General features: G+C 41.3%; 1 protein-coding gene across 2 annotated transcripts in view; it reads left to right on the forward strand.

The window, feature by feature from the left end:
- Positions 1-20478, forward strand: part of SLC25A12 (solute carrier family 25 (aspartate/glutamate carrier), member 12) — a 148433-nt gene that overhangs the window by 122221 nt on the left and 5734 nt on the right. For both annotated transcript variants that reach the window (XM_006878838.1, XM_006878839.1), the window contains 4 exons: positions 12219-12359; positions 14343-14481; positions 18293-18451; positions 18578-18668. In XM_006878838.1, coding sequence (XP_006878900.1) covers positions 12219-12359; positions 14343-14481; positions 18293-18451; positions 18578-18668 — 530 coding nt within the window. The remainder of the gene's footprint in view (positions 1-12218; positions 12360-14342; positions 14482-18292; positions 18452-18577; positions 18669-20478) is intronic.

The raw sequence follows: 20478 nt of genomic DNA on the forward strand, positions 1-20478 counted from the left end.
CAAGGATTCTGAGGCTCTGTCTAACATACTTTGGACATGTTGTAAGGAAGGACCGGTCCTTGGAGAGGGACATCATGCTTGGTAGGGTGGAGGGACAGTGCAGGAGAGGAAGGCCCTCTATGAGGTGGATTGATTCAGTGACTGGCGTAATCAGGATAGGTGTATAGGAGACAGTGTGATTGGCACAGGACAGAGCAGAGTTTAGGGCTGTTGTACGTAGGGTCGCTATTGCAAGCGACTCGATAGAACATAACAACAACATCTAGAAACTTAAGTGGGAATGAATTTAGATGTTTTTGCAAAGTTAACAAAGCAGAGAATTTTTAAGTGTAAATCTCTCTCTGATAAATACACCTGTTTTTTTGTGGCTAGACTGTAACAAGAGGTCAGTTTTCTCTTTGCCTGCTTGACTACATCACCTGCATCAGAGTCTCTTTATTCTTGAGTGTAAGGAAGTCTTAACCCCCTACAGTTATTTGTTGCTCAGCAGCAGAGGGCTAATGTAATTCCTCAAGTTGCAGATGAGTTTCCTTAGTCTCGTTCAAGCACAACTCCCTCTGTATCTTGCTTCCAATCTTCTTCATAATTCCACCTTAGTTAGTTTGTAAGAACTCTGTGAAGTAGGCAGGGCAGTTTTTAGGATAACCAATTTTATATTGAAGCAGGAGTGGCATCCACTTCCTAACCAACATGCCTCTGGAAACTCTATGAACTTTGAGAAACGACGAGAGTTTTAGAAAGGCTTCAGGCTTTTTGTTCATAGGGTTGCTATGAGTCATGCTTGATTCGACAGCAATCATCAACAACAATTTTATATTAAGAAACCAAGGAATTGAGTGATTATGTGATCCAACTTTACAAAATTAAAATCATATGTTGTTTATGAGTTGGTACATAATTTCAAACCCTATAGCCTTTTCACTCCCCCTTACTTCTTCCCTTCAACCTATACCTGCACACTCACACACACTCACTCCCTTTCTCAAACCATTCAGATACAGCAAGGATGCTATATGAGATATGAAGTATTTACTAATTCTAGGACCAAAATCTATAGCTAGTCAAATCTCTGCGGTGAAGTCTGTGCCTCTCTTGGCAAGATAAGCTTGCACATCACCAGGGAGTTTGGAAATACCTCTTTCAAACCCTTTTCCCAAGAATTCTAAATGATCTTATGTATTTGTGTAAAAAATAGTTACAAATAAATGGATAAATAAAATGTAGTACATAGACCAAGAAGACAGTATTCTTCACCTTACTTTGTTGAGTAGAGACTCACAAAACAAAAAAGCTTTCAGCATCCATGTGAGATATTATAGTGGTCCCCCTGTCCAAATAAAGAAAAGGGGCAAAAAGGAAGGTAATAGGCAACATCAGTCCAGAGGATTCTGGACTTCAATTTCTGCCACCCTGAGACCATAACTAGATGGTAGTAGCCACCACCTGTGTCCACTATGAGAAGGATCACTGTAGAAAACCTGGCTAGAGTGGAAGAAAATGTGAAACAGAACTCAAAATTCGAAACTGACTTGTTTACTGGTCCAGTAGAGACTAGTGGAATCAGAACAAAACTAATCCCCAAGACTCAACTTTGAGCTAAGAAAGAAGTAGGTCTACATGATGATTAATAACACCAGTAGGTCACTCATTCCTTACACTAACCAGCTCTCTAAGGTCAGAAGAACAGCATTTGCCCAAGGAGAGAGCCTAAAATACAGGAATGGTTAGGAGAAAAGAATTAATGGAAATGAGAATTATAGGGAGGAAATAGGGAAAGTACAAATATGAGTATTATAATTAATATTTTAAATGGCTGAATGGAAAACCAGTTACCAATTTGATTGTCAACTTTTATTTTTCATACACACACACACACACACACACACACACACCCCATGTATCCATAAACAGGATAATTATTCATCCTTAAAAAGAAGTACTGGTATGTGCTATAACATGGATGAACTTTAAAGCTGAAAACATGCTAAATAAAATAAGTCCAGCACAAAAGAAAAACTATTAGATGAACCTATTTATCTGAAATAGGAAAATAATATGGACATGCTGTGAATTCACACTCAGCCTGGCATTTTTGTTAGACTCAAACAACTAACAACAACACACAGAAAGCAATGATAGTGGTTGCATGTTAGTAGTAACAAAGGGTAGAATGAGGGAGGATGGGAGTCATACATAGTGAGGTTAACACTGAATTCTTTAATTGTGATGAATAATTTGGAGAAGGATTGTGGTAACAGTTTCATGGCACAATGAATGTAACCAGTGTCATTGCATTGTACATGGAAAAATTGTTCATTTCTGTTCATGTCCTAACACTAACATATCAACATTCATCATGAATATGCTGAAGTTGATTCCTTTTAAACTATCACTATTATAAATTATTTTAGAAAGAACAATAATCTTTCTCTTTGCTTTACGAAGGTATCTGAGACTGGTTGACGGTCCATGAGATAGAGGCCCCATCAGTTCCTATTCTTCTCAACTCAGTCCTGAACCAAAGCAACTGCTCTTGACTCAACTTGAACTCATGAATTTTTATTTTCTTTTGTGTGTACCGTCAAATCAGATCTGACTGGTACAGGAGGAGATTGCCCCTTCTTCTCCAGCAGAGCATCTGGTGGATTTGAACCGCATACCTCTGAGACTGCAGTGCAGCTTCTTGCCGCTAGGCCACCAGAGCTTCCTTATAGTAACTTTCCACTAGGTACGTGCAGCAATAAGTCATTACAAGAAGAAACTGCTCATTCTTTTCTCTTAAAGAAGCTGATGGATTCAAACGACTGATCTTTCAGTTTGCAATACCACACTTAATGGAACATGCCACTAGAGCTTCTTCAAGACAGTTCTTCTTGTTGTGTGCTTTTGAGTCAAATTGACCCATAGCTGACCCTCCAGAGACAATAAATCACACAGGAGATTGCCGATTCTCCCTAGGACCAGCTGGTGGTGGGTTTGAACCACATGCCTTCAGGATTGCAGTGCAGCTTTTTACCACTAGGCCACCAGAGCTCCCTAAGAGCTTGACTGACTGTGGCTTACTGTGTTGGCCCAGAAGCAAACCTGAGTCAACTGCTTGGAAGGCAGCTATGCTCACCACTCTTCCACCAACGTGGCACTCGAAGCAGCCTCAGTGACAACTAATTCTGTGACTTTGATTGCTTTGCCTATTTTAAATGCACATATTTTGACCGTTGACTCAAGGAGCTGATGTGGCCTTAAATTGAAGGAATATTTTCATCTGTCTGTATGTGGGAAAATATTTTGAGTTGCTCAGATTGGACATTTAGTAATGGAGGAAAATAGTTCCAAACTAACGGAGACAGAAGATCAAAGAAGGAAATAAACAGGGGACTTGGCACTAACAGGGCTCAGTCTCCAGCTTCTTTGTGGACTCTGCCCCTGGGGTGGGATTTTGAGGGCAGGAGGTCGTACAGGCTTAATCCTGTGTGCAACCCCTCAGCCTCGGGCACTTAGAGGCGTTGTGACATCTCAGTATTGCATCCTTCTTAACTTTTGCTGTCAGCTTGATTTGGTTTATTTTTTCATATTTAAAAAATATTTTAAGCGACACAAGGTTAAATGGAAGTTTTTACATTCTTTCCATTTCTGTCATATCAGGGTAACCATCATTCAATATGAAATCCCCCCCTTTTTTATGTGTCTTTTATAATTCAGTTCTAGAACAAAGAAATGACAATTTGTTGCTAAATAAAGAAAAATATTTGAGTTTGTTTTAGTATTAGTGCTTGCCTCTCTTTAATAAAATAAGCAGCAAAAATTGATGAGGGAAATACTGCAGTAAGAGAGTGAAAAGCTAACTTGGTGAAAAAATTCCATAGTGAATAGTATCTAATCTAATATAAGCCTCATTGCAAGAAGCAGATAGATGTCAAATTAAACAGTGTCCATTTAAGTCTATGTAGTTGTGTATCATTGTGGTATAATTTAAATAAATTATATTATCTGCTATTTTAGATCACTAGCTACTTTGGTTAAGTTTTCTTGATACTCATATATAATCTCTCTCTGTCTCTCTGTCTCTGTCTCTCTCTCTCTCTCTCTCTTATTGCCATTGAGCCAAAACCAAATCATAGCTGAGCCCCTCCACTGTTTCTGAGGCTGTAAATCATGTGGAAGGGGATTGATTGCCTTTCTTCTGAGGAACCACTGGTGGACTTGAACTGCCAGAGCGATGTGGCCCCTGTGTTAGGAGTGCAGCTCCCTAGAGACTACACTAGCACATACTTCAATCACGAATTTAAAAAAAAAAAATTAAAAATTCAATTGATGTATACAATTGAGCAACTTTATCATGGGGAAGGATGTGTATGAGATAACTTACTCTAAGAAGTTATTGTTTATAAAACCAATTCTATCTGGGTTGTGGTGGGGTTTCTTTAGCAGTTAATACATTCATATGATTCAGAATTTAAGGCATACAATATACTATCTTTTCTTTTCCTACAAGACAGCCAATATTTTCACACTATTCTGATCTCAATAAATTTCCATATATTTATTGTCAATGTATACCTACTATTTTAAATTTTATTCCTGTCACATTACATGATTTTATTATGTGGTTATAGTATCTGATTGAGAGAGCTCTGGTGGCCTAAAGGGTTAGAACTTGTGCTGCTAATCTGAAGGCATGCTCTTCAAATCCACGAGCTGCTCTGAGGAGCTGTCTCCTTGTGTGACATTTAGAGCCTCTGAAAACCCACTAGAGGGTCAGATATGGGTCAGTTCCACCTCTACAGCACATCACAATAACATTTAACAGTTTTCTACTGAGCATTTGATTTTTAAATTTAATTTTGTTGCTATTAAAATCACAAATATTAGCATATTTGTACAGACTAGGTATTATATTTTTATTATATTTTTCACCAAAAAGTTATTTCATTTTATAATTCAATGCTTTGGAAACTCCACATATTAAATGATTATATTTGCTGTAAAGAGTACCTTTATTTTCTCCCTCAAAATCATGCCTTGAAAGAGAGGCTTGGTTATCTTCTCCTAAAAGGTTGCAGCCTTGAAAATGCTATGGAGTAGTTCTGCTCTCTACGCTCATGGAATCACTATGAATTGGATTGGTGACAGAGGCAACTCCTAACCACAGCATAATCAATAGCCCTCTTGTTTGTTACATGCTCTCAAGTCAGTTCTGACTCATGGTGACCCCGTGTGTACAGAAGAGAGCAGTCCTTCATAGAGGATGTTATAAAGGCTGTTAGCTTTGGGATATAGGTGTCAGGCTTACTTCCAAGGCACCTCTGAATGGACTTGAACAAACTTCAGTTAGTAAATCAGTGTAAATATTTGCAATACCGAGTGATTTCTAAGCAACAGTTTTTGGGGAAAAGAGATATAGATAGATAGATAGATAGATAGATAGATAGATAGATAGATAGATAGATAGATAATACATAGATTATTGTTGTTGTTATATGCCATCGAGTCATTTTCGACTCATGATGTCCCTCTCCAAGGACCAGTCCCTCCTTGCAACATGCCCAAAGTATGTCAGACAAAACTTCAGAATCCTTGACTCCCAGGAGCATTCCGGCTTCACCTTCTCTGGGACAAACCTGTTTGTTCTCCTAGCAGTCCATGGTATATTCAACACGCTTCTCCAGCACCACAGCTCAAAGGCATCAATTCTCTTTCTATCATCCCTATTCACTGTCCAACTTTCTGATGCGTAGCACGTAATTACAAAGACTATAGCCTGGATCAGGTGCACCTTAATCTCCAGCCTGACATTGTTGCACTTCAGTACTCTTGAGAGGTCCCTCAGAGCTGACTTTCCCATTGCAATTCATTTCCTCATTTCCAGGCTGCTTTTACCAAGAGTGCTGATTGTGGAACCAAGTAAATGAAAACTGTTAACTATCTCAGTCTCTTCTCCATCCATACTGATGCTGCCAATCGGCATAGATAGATAGATAGATGATAGATAGATGATAGATAGATAGATAGATAGATAGATAGATAGATAGATAGATAGATAGATAGATATAGATATAGAGAGAGAATGAGAGTGTGCAAGAGCATGAGCTTTGGCTGGTGGCCTAGCAGCAAGAAACTGTGCTGCAATCTGAAGACACATGATTCAAGGCCACCAGCTGCTCTGTGGGAGAAGGATGGGCTATCTCCTCTTATACATTTAACTGCCTCTGAAAACCCACTGGAGGTTCAGTTATGGGTCAGTTCTGACTCTATGGTACACAACACAACTCTCTCTATATATGGTACACAACTATAACCTCAGTTAAAGGGTATCTCATCCATCTATTGTTGCCCCATTTAAAAATAAAAACAAAACAAAACACACCCCTACATATTATTAGGCTGTGAGTGAAAATATACAGGGCAAAATTGTTTTCATTCAATATTTCACACTGTAATTGTTCTCTAACATTAGTGTAGTCCCTTCAATGTTTTGGCACTGTCCCATTTCCACCCTGGTTTCTATTTCCCTTGTCTCTTTTCACTGTCCCTTCCTAATTTCTCATCTTTGCTTTTAGGCAAATAATGCTCTTTTTATCTCCAATAGTTGCATATTCTAAGGAGCACATTCCTCACGCATGTTGTTGTTCATGGTATACGTCAGGCTCTTGTTCAGCTCAGGGAGCTCTGGTAACCTAGTGGGTAGGAAGTTGCATTGCCAACCTAAAGGCAGTGGTTAGAATCCACCCTCTGCTTCCTGGGAGAAAGATCATCAGTCTGCTCTTTTGTAATTTACTGCCTCTGCAAACCACTGGACGAGGGTCAGCTGTGAACTGGGTTCAACTGGATGGCAGTGAACCACAGCATTGTTTGGCTCAAGGGTGACCTCTAGGAGCGGCTTCTTTTCCAAATTACAAGAGTGCTTATTAGGACAATAGAGTAGGTTCCTCCAGTTTTTATCAGATCAGTAAACCTGGGATTTTTAAATGAATTTAATATTTTTCTACCTTTTATATCCATTCTAACTGGAACCTTCTTTTATGTCCCTGGTCACAAAGATTGGTGGTGACATATTGCTATAACACAGTAATTGCATTTCTGATTTTATTCCCCTCTCCCTGTCTTCAGTTTACTACAGATCAGATGATAATTTCTGGTTAAAAACCAGCATGCATTTGCCATTTAAATGTTAAAAATATTGAAAGTCCTAGATAAATTAAATAGCATACTTTATTTTTTCTAAATTTTTTTAGCTTTTTGAATAACATTTGCTTACATTATCCTAGGCCTGTCCTAAAATTTTATAAAATGTATAGTAATTTTTAAAAATTTCTTTCATTTCCCCCATTCATTCATTATTGTATATTTTAAAATGTATAATCATTTGTAAGCATATGTAAATTATCTAATTGCTTGAGGTTTTACTCCTTCAAAATTAGTGGAATACATAGGCATGAAACACATTCATAGATGTGATTTTCTATAGAATCACTGCCATTCACTTATCAGACAAATTCGTATATGTGTGTAGTTGTTGTTGTTGTTATGTGCCATCGAGTTGTTTCCGACTCATAGCGACCCTATGCACAACAGCTCTAAACCCTGCTCTATCCTGCGCCAACTGCACCGCCTCTGACACACCCATCCCGATTACCCCAGTCACCGAATCAATCCATCTCATAGAGGGCCTTCCCCTCCTGCGCTGTCCCTCCACCCTCCCAAGAATGATGTCCCTCTCCAAGGACCCGTCCCTCCTGGCAACATGTCCAAAGTATGTCAGACGAAGCCCCAGAATCCTGGCCTCCAAGGAGCAGCTTGGTTTAATCCTCTCCAAGATGAATCTGTTTGTTTTCCTGGCAGTCCATGGTACATTCAGTACCCTTCTCCAGCACCACAGCTCAAAAGCATCCACTCTCCTTCTGTCCTCCCTAGTCATTGTCCAACTCTCTGATGCATAACAAGCGATTGCAAATACCATGACCTGTATCAGGTACACCTTAGTCTCCAGAGAGACACTGTTGCTCCTGAGTACCTTTGAGAGGTCCCTAACGGCAGACTTTCCCATCGCGATATGCCTTTTGATTTCCTGACTGCTGGTACCAAGAGTGTTGACTGTGGAGCCGAGCAAAGTGAAGCTGTGAACACTCTCAATCTCTTCGTCATCCATCCTGACACTGCCAATTGGTCCAGTGGCGAGAATCTTTGTCTTCTTGACGTTGAGCCTTAGTCCATACTGAAGGCTGCAGTCCTTGACCCTTCGCAGCAAGTGCATGAGGTCCTCCTCAGTTTCAGCAAGCAAGGTTGAATATACTGAGTCATTATATAGAAAGGAATTGGCAGATACAGAGGAATTTAAAGAAATAACATATGAGCAAGAGCCTATGGTGATGAAGGAAGAAGTTCAAGCTGCTTTGAAGGAAATAGCAAAAAATAAAGCCCCAGGAATAGATGGTATACCAATTGAAGTATTTCATATAACAGATGTTGCCCTGGATGTGCTCACCAAGTTGTGCCAAGAAATCTGGAGAACAACCACTTGGCCAGCTGACTAGAAGAGTTCTATATTTGTTCCCATTCCAAAGAAAGGTGACCCAACTGAGTGTGGAAACTACAGAACAGTGTCATTGATTTCACATGCAAGCAAGATTCTACTGAAGATCATCCAAAAACGATTAGAACAGCACATCAGCAGAGAACTGCCGGAAGTCCAGGCTGGGTTTAGAAGGGGTCGTGGTACTGGGGATATCGTTGCTGATGTTAGATGGATCTTGGCTGAAAGCAGGGAATACCAGAAGAATGTCTATCTGTGTTTCATTGATTATGCAAAGGCATTTGACTGTGTGGATCATAACAAACTGTGGCTGACTCTGAGAAGAATGGGAATCCCAGAACATTTAATTGTGCTAATACGAAACCTATACTTGGACCAAGAGGCAGTAGTCAGAACAGAGCAGGGTAACACTGCATGGTTCAAAATAGGGAAGGGTGTACGCCAGGAATGCATCCTTTCTCCATACCTTTTCAACGTGTATGCAGAGCAGATTATTCGAGAGGCTGGGTTCTATGAGGAGAATTGTGGCATCAGGATTGGTGGAAGATCTATTAACAATCTCCGTTATGCAGATGTGTGTAGAGATTATATATATAATAGATGGAGAAAAGATTGAAATTGTCAATGATTCCATTTTGCTTGGATCCACAATCAACACTATTGAGATTAATAGCCAAATCAAAACCAAATCAAAAGACGTATCTCACTGGGAAAGTCTACTGTCTGGGACATATCCAAAGTATTGCAGATCAATGATGTCAACTTAAAGACTAAGCTTCATATGATTCTAGGCATGGTCTTTTCCGTCACCTGCTTTACATCTGAGATCTGGACGATGAATAAGGTCGAGTTGTTGGAGAAGAATACTGCGTGTCCCATGGACTGCCAAAAGAACTAACATACATATCTTGAGAAAGTGCAGCCAGAGTGGTCCTTGGAGGCAAGGATGGTGAAGCTTTGCATTTCATACTTTGGGCATGTTGTTAGGAAAGGCTATTCCTTGGAGAGAGATATCTTGCTTGGAAAGGTGGAGGGTGAGTGAAAGAGATCCACTGAGATGGATTGCAGTAATGTGATCACCATGGCTACAGCAATGGTATCAAGTATATCAGATGATTAGGATGGCATAGTTTAGGACAGAGTTCAAATCTAGGCTTCGTAGGGCTGCTCTGAATCATACTCATCTCAATGACACTTAACAGCAACAATATATGCACACACGAAATACACAGTTGCACACACATATACAGACACATCCTATAGTATATAAAAGTCATGAGCACTTAGCAGTCATGTTTTGTAGTTCTGTTAAGTGTCATTGTTGGGACTTAATAGTTTGAGAAGTGATGTGTGCATATTTTAAAATATAGTCCACTCCTTTTCTTAATTGTGCCATTTCAGTATTGGATTTTAGAAGGAAGCCTGTTACTTGTGTACTCAGAAGAATTGTTAAAGAAGTATAGATCTCAATAGAAAGGCAATTATTTCCAAAAGATTCATGAGAATAAAAGGGAGGAGGGGATGGAAGGGAAAGAGGAGGCAGATTTGAGTACTCTCAGCTCTGCAGGATATCACTATTCACTCATGAAGGAACTTAATATTTGTTTAACCATAATGGGCATATTTAATGAGTGGCTTCTAGGGACTGATATCACCCAATATAGCAAATTTTGAGAAGTATAATAAAAATTTATGATGCTTTTGGTCCCCCCCCCCTTTTTAATCTGCTTTAGAACATAAAAACTCATTTTCCCAAAGATAGTCTTCGCAACCTTTATTTAAACAAGGGATTTCAGGGAAGTAGCAAACTTTTCCAATTGGTTTGGTCTTTAATACAAGCTCCAGGAGCAATAACTTGGATTATCGTTTTAACATAATTTGTCACTCAGCAATCCTTTTGAAATTATTGTTTGCTGAGATTGAAACATTGAAATGTTTCCTCTTGCCTGCAGTGCAACTGATTATCAGAAATGCAGGCAAATCAACATGTAAAATTGGGTCAGCATGTTCATCCAGGGACCTGTGTGTCAGTGGTCTGGATATGTCGGGGTGCAGAGTTGCAGGAGGTGAAGGGAGAGACTATATCTCCCTTCTTGGTGGATGAAAAGGGATGGTGGCTCTGGGCAATCTGGACAATAGGCTTCTCATAAGGAGGAAATGCTTCTCGTGTCAATGTTGATGATCCTATGTTGACCGGAGCTGAGGTCAGGATTGGAACTGCAGCAGTTGGAGATTTATAGCCCCAGGAAAGGAGAATGGGCTGAGATGTGTCTGCCATCTTTTTGAGAAGGGATCGGGAGGGCTGTGGGTTTTAGAAAAACGGGAGTGAATATAGTTGAAGGTATTCAAATGCCATGGAATGCTGCAGAAAATTTTATGGGGACTTTTAGTGGCCTTTCTCTACCTTTGGAATTACAGTGCCCCAATGAAGTATTTAGTTCAGATATCACATATATGACATGTATATAATTTACAATTACTATTATTATATATGAACTAATATTAATACATATAAATGGATTACAGATTTTATGTATGAAATTAGGATTCAGCTTCAGAACTTAAAAAGGACAATGCACATTTGCCATCTTGGCCAGCCTTTAATAAATATTTAAATTTCTAGACAAATGGGATGAAAATATTTTTTTTTCCTAAAAATTCATATGAATGTGGTTTATGGTTTCATAATGTAAACAGCTACAGTTTGAGATGAAGATGTACAAAAAATGGAGAGTTCCACACCCTAAATATATGCAGATATTTTTATGTATCAGTGTCTACATATATATGTATTTTTTCTTATGGAAATGAAAAAGAAGAGTTAGCACTAGTTTTGTTGAACATTCTTTTTTCTTCTCCTCTACTAGTTAACAGATTTCATATGCAAATACATGCTCATTATCCACATTCACATCTGTGTCACTCACCACTCGCGGTTGTGGAATGTGGTTTGATCCGAGGGTGTTGTACTCGTGGTGACTAGAGGCTATTTTCTTGCTCTGCCCTGAAGAGTTTTTCTGGTTTTGTCTTGTAATGATACTGGATTTTCCCCCTTTTCTCTCTCTCTTTTTTTAAAGATGGCAGGGATGGGAAGGGACAGAGAGGGGAATAAAAATTAATAAATACATTGATAGTAAATAGATAAGTTAGATAGAAAAAAAAAATCTTCTTTTGTGTGGGTGTAGGTGTGTACTTGTCTACTTAGGATAATAAGCTTTAGGTTTTGAGCCAGAAACTTTACCCCTCGGTGAGAGCAGACCTCTAGCCCAGCAAGGGACATACATGTGGCTGAGTCAGGGAGAGTCGCTGGTAGATAGGAAATTTGGGTTTTAAGTCTTTATACCAGTTTTCTGCCATAGCTTTCCTTTCCATTCAGACAGCTTCCCAAGCCACATCTGGCTTTGTTTTTGTTTTCCAAATGAGTTTCTTGCTTTAACTATTTTGATGTGGTTAGAATAACCCCCCCAAAAGCTGCTCTGTGAAACATGCTTGACATTTCAAATAGAAACAAATCCAGACACTGTCAGTTGGCCTGAACGAGTGTTAGCCACAGCATCCGACTCCCATCCTCTGTGAAGAGGGAGGTGTATGGATGATAAATGTGGAGGCTGTATTGGAGGTTTCTGGTTGAGCTGCCAGTTGGTGCCAGTCTGGAACAATGCCTCTGTCTTTCCTTCCTTGCCTGCAGGCTGGAGGCTCCCAAGTCATCTTTACTAACCCACTGGAGATAGTGAAGATTCGCCTGCAGGTGGCCGGAGAGATCACCACAGGGCCCAGAGTCAGCGCCCTGAATGTGCTCCGAGACCTGGGCCTTTTTGGTCTGTATAAGGTGGGTAGGTGTCATAATGCCTAGTACAGATTGTCTCAGTAAGGAGTATGTCACCTCTATGATGTAAATGTGAAAGAATGTGGAAACTGATATTTGTCCCCAAACTGAAAATCATCTTGTCTAGCAGGGTGGGTCCTGGAATCGAAAATTAGACAAAGAGGAAAAAACCAGGTTGCAAACACTCTTCTGTTGTCTTTAGCTTTTTGAACAGGGGCCTGGCAGAAAGGCCGACAGGCTACTCCACCAACCTGCTGGCCTCAGGTTGGGGCCTTTCCATTTGATAGGAGGTGGAGAAGTTCCTCTGGTGTTCTTTCTGACTTCCAAATCGCCTTATGTTTATTTTGAGTCTGCATTATCTCTATTGTTATCTTCCCAGTAGGAACTTTTCTTTGTCTTAATAATTTGACCACAGTGAAACAGTAGTAGAGTTTGGTAGGATTCAGGTCTTTAAGAAGTTAAGTGGTGGGATTTGTCAATAATGAATTCCATTTAAAAAAAAAAAATAAAAACAGTCAGCCTGAACCATATTTTCACAGAATGCCAGTCAACAGATTCCTTCCCTGCAGGTATACTTACTCCCATCATTACAGATCAGATGTAATGGAGCAGAAGCTATTATTTTTCTTAAACAAGGAAGAGTATTTTTTCCATTCCATTCCCTGCTTTAAGGAGTCGGGGTGGGAGAAGCCTAAAGGTGCTATAGGCAACTGTTTCCTAAGCATCTGGTTTATTTACATGGGTCCATTGTAGCAGTAATGTGTAAATGTACTTCTGTAGCTGCAAATTAGAAATTATCTAGATTATAATTACCCAGGTACTGAGTTATTTGGAATCCAGCAAACCAGTTCTGTTTCTCTATTTATTTTAAATCTATGGATGTGATGGTAGTGGTCGTGGTATATGTGTCGCTGAGTTGGAACCAACCCCAAGCTGACCCTTCAGCAGATTTTCAAAGGCTGTAAACCACACTGGAGGAGATGAGAAGTTTGCCCATCTTTCTCCTGTGGAGCAGCTGGGATTTAAAATACTTGCCTTTAGGGTTGGCAGTGCACCTCCTTATCCGCTAGGCCTCAGAGCTCATATATGTGTATACATACACATACACTTATATATGTGCACTCACATATGTGTGCATGCATACACACGCACACACACAGAGTTTTGGCCCTCACTTCCCATTTTCTATTTATCTTTGAGATCTGACCATATTGTTTATTCCTGTATTAGCCTTCAGTGAGTCCCTAGATTTTTAAATTTTTAAGGAAAAAAAATAATTTTTTTTAACGTTTGAGTTTGCTTTTTGAAAAGAGTTGTTAGGCTATCAGGTGCCAAAGGCAACTTGTTCTGCCTCATCAGACCCCTGGGTGTAGGAGGTATAGGACCAGTGCTGGTTACCAACAGAGCTGAGGAAGATGTTTGGGAGCCCTCAGCCGCTGAGGCATCTGGCCCGGGGTGGTTTTCTCTTCTATAAGAACATCCTACTGAAATATTTTGTCTCAATTCTTCCAACTCTTCGCTGTTTAGGACAGAGGGAAGAGGAAAGATGTGTGGGCTCCCCCTCTTACTTTACCACTGCTAGATTCTAAATTTATGTGGATTCGTTAACCCAGTGGTTACAAACTTTTTTAGCTGCCTCTACTAGATACTCGGGAATCAAACTGATACTCTTGAGATGTCAAAGCTAAACAGAATAGGCAACCTGTTGCTTTGATAATCTCGTTTTTATTTACTGTAAAAATAAAATCAATAATGGAATTCCTAAAAAAGTTTTAGTTGTAAGGTGATCTCATTACCCTGTTATTAACTTCAGGACTCCAGTATCCACCATCCTTGCTCAAGCTTTGAGCCATGTATGTAACCCCCATTTCCCTCACACCAGTCCTGCAGCTATTTAAGGGACACCTGGCTTGTCACCCTGAGTCCCACTTGGGCATTCACTCTGTTTACACAACTATTTTACACTATTTCCTCATTGTATGACAGGGTGCCAAAGCATGTTTCCTCCGAGACATTCCCTTCTCTGCAATCTATTTTCCTGTTTATGCTCATTGCAAACTACTGCTGGCTGATGAAAACGGACGTGTAGGAGGTATAAATCTCCTTGCAGCTGGAGCCATGGCAGGTAACTCTGTGTGTGTGTGTGTGTGTGTGTGTGTGTGTGTGTGTGTGTGTGTGTTTAACTCAAAGCGCCCTCCCCCATTCTGCTTAAGAAGCACACAATCTCCATGAATGGTCCCCCGTTATTTCTTGAAGGGTTATTGTTTGTATCTGACTTAGTTTAAATGTGATCACTTTTTCTCCTTTGTGGGATGTGCTGTAATTCTGATGAGAGTTAATTACATTTGCATAATGTGGATAAACAGCTTAATGCAGCTTAGCAACTTGGAGCCAAATTAGATCTGCCCATCTAAATTGGGCTTTCATCATTAACGTGTTTCTTTGCCTCCTGTGCCCCAGAAACCTTGGGTGAAGCCAAGCTAGGCATTAAGGTGGAAAAGTTCTTCATCAGAGCGAGTCGCTCTGTTGCACGTCAGGCTTGTGTACTCTGGACTAACGTGCTCTCCCTCGCTTTCTCCATACACTGGAATCTGCACTTTTACCACCAGACTGAGTTTTCTTCATGAAGCTTTTCCTGTCCTTCCTTGAACCAAGTCCTTCATTAGACCAAAATAAGCATCATTCCTCCCTCCAACATCACTCCACCTTGAACTTGATTTACTTCTGACCCTCTGTAATAGGTTAGAAGCTCTTTCTGTTCATTTTTGTCTTTCCTACAGTGACCAGCGTAATAATAACCAAAACTAAACTCTGTCTGTTACCATCAAGTTGATTCCAACCTCATGGGTTGTACTAGAACTGAGTTCCATGGGACTGTCTTCCACATGCCACAGGATGGATTCAAACCATTAACCTTTCAGTTAGTAATCACAACAGTTGTTGTTGTTATGGGCCGTTGAGTCGCTTGCGACTCAAAATGACCAGGGACATAATAATCATAGGAGCTCAGTAAGTGTCAATGGAATAAATGAAAACATTGATTTACTCTAAGATACTTTTAGGCATGGAAAAGATTCTATGTGAAAGACTCAAACTTGTTACTGTTAAGTCAGAATTGACTTACAGCTGACCCTTCATTTGATTTCTGAGACCGTAAATCTTATGGGAGGGAATTGCCCATCTTTTGCCCTCAGAGCAACTGGCGGATTCCAGAGTTAGAGGCACCAGAGGGTTACAGCCTTTGGGATAGCAGCGCAGCTCCTTAGACACTAGGACACCAGTGCCTTGTCCCCAGATGCTCACTGCATCTCTGACCTGCTGAGCTCACAGTGTGGCTTTCACTCACTGGGTTCCTCCTTTCCTGGTGGCCTTGGCTAAAGCTGGCAGGCCAGTTTGTGTACTTAGTGTGTGAATGGTGGTGTGTGGTGGTGTTGGGGATACTCTGTTGTTTTTCTTCAACCTGAGAGGACAGGGAATGATGTGTGATGACGAAGGAAGGATCCTCGGGAGCTTTGATCCCTTGTTATGTGTCCTCTGGCATCTCTACCTTCAGTAAGCTGCACATTTTTGGTATTTTTGTTTTTTAACAGAACAGTCCTATGATTCTTGTTACTTAAGTGCCATTTTTTTATAAAGCTTTCTTCCTTTGTGCTTGTGCCTGCAGCACTACTTGCCCATCAGTTTTCTGCTCTTCAGTAAGGAAAGCTCTCTTGATCTGTCACAGACACACTTAGCACACGTGGAACCCCCGTAAGCTCTGCTGACATGCTTTGTTTTTGACAACCTCATGAGAACTTTAGGTCTCACAGCATGCACCCCTCTTAGTTGGCCTGGGTACACACCATGCAGACTTTGGTTTACCAACCTCCTTGGTACAAAGGTAAATAATTCTATTACCAGGGGTTCAGGACAGCCTAGTTTTGTTAGGGGCTGTGTTGTAGGACAGCCTTTGATGGTAGGTCAGTCGCTGGATCATTTTGAATGCCTCTACACTCCAGAAGAGCCTGTTGCACATTTAAAGCCATTATTGCTGTTGTTGAGACTGTTAGGACATCTAGCAACCCCATGTGTACCAAAGTGGAATTGTACACCATGGAATTTTCAGTGGCTGATATTTAGTAAGTAGATCACCAGGACCGCCTTTGGAGTGGCCTCTGTGTAGACTTGAACCTATGACCTTTCTGTTAACAGCTAGGGTGGTTGAATGTTAGCACCACTCAGGGACAGATGCTGCCTTCCCATTTCTTGGTACTAAGTGCCTGTCCAGGCGCTCTGGTGCTCACCACTGTCTGTTTTAAAAGCAGCAGCAGCAGCAGCAGCATTATTTCCCCACCAGCTTCTCCCTTTGCTTTCTAATCAGCAGTAAAAAGCAGCCGAGAAGAGCAGCCTGATCGCACACGGGCATTCTGCCAGTGGCCAACTCAACCAAATAAACATTTCCGTGAAACTGTCAGCACCAACTTCTTGCCCACAGACATTCAATGTCAATTTTCAGAATGAGAGATGAATTTTTCTAATTTTTACCAGTAAAACTTTTCTGGCAGCCTTTTTACTGAGCACATTCAGACTCCTGCCTCCAAAGGCAGTTTTTCTCGTTTCCTCTGAACTGGTGCAGGGCTGTCCTGGGGGGAGGTATTAGCATTGTTGTCTGGCTGGGCCTCCCACCAGTCTCCCAGCACCATCTGCCTGGTGGTGCTACAGTGACAGTCACGCCAAGGGAAGGCTGTGTGGTATCTTTGTTCCCATTTTGTTTTATGAGTAAAAGGTGCGGTTGTAAAATCCATTTTCTCTGTCCTGCTGCTGACCAATCTCAACAAGGGCCTCAGGGAGCTCAGGCCATGGCGATGGATGATGAGGCCTTTCCGTGATCAGCTTTCCTGTTGTTCCATAACTGGTTGCCTGGCCTCCTCTCATCAGCTTGTCGTAATGATTTTTGTCATGTGAGTACATCTGAAAGGAGTCACAGTCAACTCTCAAGTTATCCCTCAACAGGTGAATGCTTCTGAGTGTTAACATTTACCATGCACAGTTGACAAGAGGCAACCAAAAAAGTACTGTTTGATGTAAGATACATTTAGCAGCTTATTCAGTTGACATAATCTTCTTATTTCTTAGGTGCTGGTGTTGGGTACCATAGAGTCAGAACCGACCCATAGCTGACCGTCCGGTGGGTTTCCGGAGGCAGTTAATCACACGGGAGAAGATTGCCCAACCTTCTCTTGCAAGAGCGGCTGGTAGCCTCAAACCTGGTCCCTCTGAGATTGCAGTGCAGCTTCTTGCCACTAGGCCATCAGAGCTCCTTATCTCATAGATTTATAAAATTTGCCTATTTCCTGAAAATGTAAGATAGAAATTTCTCAACACACATGAACAATTTGAACTCTTTTTAAGAAAATAAAAGTAGATTAAATTATTTATAACAAAACCTAAAGAAGGATGACATTTAGGAATGTCCTGTCAATTTCTTCTCATCCCCTCAAACCCCCTTGAGTTCTTTAAGGCTGTGAAATGTCGAATGATTTTCTTTATTCAGAAGGAAAAACAAAGATTTTGCCCTGACCACTGAGCAGCTATGCAAGCCTCTAATCCTCTTTTCCAGTAGAGCCCAGGTATTGAGATCCCCTCAGCGAAGCTCTGATAGCCTAGTCCATAGAGAGTTGCACTGCTACCCTGAAGGTGGCTGATTCAGATCCGCCAGCAGCACTGGGGAGAAAGGTGGGCAATCTCTCTCATGTGACTTGCAGCTTCTGAAACCCTGTTTGGGGCGTGGGCAGATGTCAGCCATGTGTCTGCTCTGCCGTGACAGTAATGATTTTAAAATGTTGGAGTTGTTTTTTTATCAGGTGGTTAAAATTACTAGCCGTTTGGAATGTTGGCAATATTTCTGTCCTCAGTACAGTACTTTGGATAAATTAAATGTCGCTTTCCCCGGAAAGGTGTGCCTGCTGCTTCTCTTGTGACCCCTGCTGATGTCATCAAGACAAGACTGCAAGTGGCTGCCCGGGCTGGCCAGACAACCTACAGCGGGGTCATCGACTGCTTCAGGAAGATCCTCCGGGAAGAAGGGCCCGCGGCGTTTTGGAAGGGCACGGCAGGTAGTGGCTGGCCTCCTCCCCCGGGCTTGGCTGCCTTCCTTGCCCTGCTCCTTTGTAACTCAGTGGTTGCCAGTGTCACAGGCATCCTGGTCTTAATTCCAGCCCCTCCCCATCTGTCTTTTTCAGCTCGAGTGTTTCGATCCTCTCCTCAGTTTGGTGTGACCTTGCTCACCTATGAACTTCTCCAGCGGTGGTTTTACATTGATTTTGGAGGCCTGTAAGTGTAATTGCTCCTAACTGTTTTAAAGAAAGCACTGAACACCAACCCCACCCCACCCCCCACAAAAGCTCTGATTTACTGTATTTTTTTAACTCTTTTGATAACTAGTAGGATGGAGAATACTTTAGGATCAATACATTTAGAACAATAGCATTCTTGAGAGGTTTCAATGTTAAGGAAGTGGGGTCATGACATTGTGTGTAATATTGGGAAAAATGCAAGACAGCAGCAAATTAAAATAATGGATTGTGGTGAAAGTGAGTACTGAGCTACATGGATTTAGATCCTTGCAATGTGACTTTAGAAAGGCAAAATGTTGTCAGATGCCTTTGAGAGGGCACTGACCTGGGCGGCCCTGTGCCCCAGGACAAACGCTGCCTGATCCTGCAGGGTCCTCACTGTCTTTGCTGTGTGTCAGCCATTGTATAACGCTCTGTCAACCTGTCTCGTTGAGGGTCTTACTCTCTTGCGCAGTCCCTCCACCCTCCCAAGCATGATGTCCCTCTCCAAGGACTGGTCCCTCCTTACAACATATCCAAAGTATGTCAGACGAAGCCTCAGGATCCTTGTCTCTAAGGAGAAGCCTAGTTTAACCCTCTCCAGGATGAATCTGTTTGTTTTCTTAGCAGTCCATGGTACCCTCAATACTCCTCCAGCACCACAGCTCACGGGCATCAGTTCCCCTTCTATCATCCCTAGTCATTGACCAGCTCTCTGATGCAAGAACCATGGCCTGGATCAGGTGCACCTTAGTCTCCAGACTGACATGGTTGTTCTTCAGTACTTTGGAGAGGTCTCTGACAGCTGACTTTTCCAATGCAGTTCATCTTTTAATATCCTGTCTGCTGGTACCAAGAGTGTTGATTGTGGAGCCAAGCAAACTAAAGCTTTCACAATCTCAGTCTCCACCATCTATCAGGATGCTGCCAATTGGCCCAGTGGTTTGTTTTCTTGATGTTGCACTTCAATCCTTATTGAAGGCTGCAGTCCTTGCCCTTTTGCAGCAAGCACTTCAGGGCCTTCTCTGTTTCAGCAAGCAGGGTTGTATCATCTGCATAACGCAGATTGTTGATGAGTCTACCTCTAATCCTGATGTCACACTTCTCCTCATAGAGCCAAGCCTCCCAGATAATCTGTTTTGCATATAGATTGAAAAGGTATGGAAATAAGACATATCTCCGGCATACACCCTTCCAAATTTCGAACCATGCAGTATTTCCTTACTGTTCTGACAACTGCCTCCTGGTCCAAGTATAGGTTTTACATAAGCACAATCAAGTGTTCTGGGATTCTCATTCTTCTCAGAGTCAACCACAGTTTGTTGTGATCCACCCAGTCAAATGCCTTTGTATAGTCAATGAAACACAGATAGACATTCTTCTGGTGCTCCTTGCGTTCAGCCAAGATCCATCTGACATTAGCTATAGTATCCCTAGTACCACGGCCTCTTCTAAACTCAGCCCGCACTTCAGGCAGTTCTTTGCTCTTCCAGTCATTTTTGGATAATCTTCAGCAGAATCTTGCTTGCATGTGATATCAGTGATACTCTTTGATAATTTCTGCACTCTTTTGTGTTGGATTGCTCAAATAAGGTATGAAGAGTAAGTCATTATCTGCTTTTCAGCAAAGGACCAAGTCTTTTACCTGAGTCTTCACTTCAGAAATTGGCTCAAAACCAAAGTAGAGAATTAGATGTTGAACCATTAAGTGAAAATATTTCTGTACAAAGACACTGAGAACAGCTACCTTATAATCCAACTGTTGAAATATTGAGGTTCAGGTTTTCCTGAATTTCCTGGAGGAATTA

Source organism: Elephantulus edwardii, unplaced genomic scaffold (assembly GCF_000299155.1).
Source record: "Elephantulus edwardii isolate Elephantulus edwardi_28Jun2011 unplaced genomic scaffold, EleEdw1.0 scaffold00001, whole genome shotgun sequence".
Taxonomy (NCBI): Eukaryota; Metazoa; Chordata; class Mammalia; order Macroscelidea; family Macroscelididae; genus Elephantulus; species Elephantulus edwardii.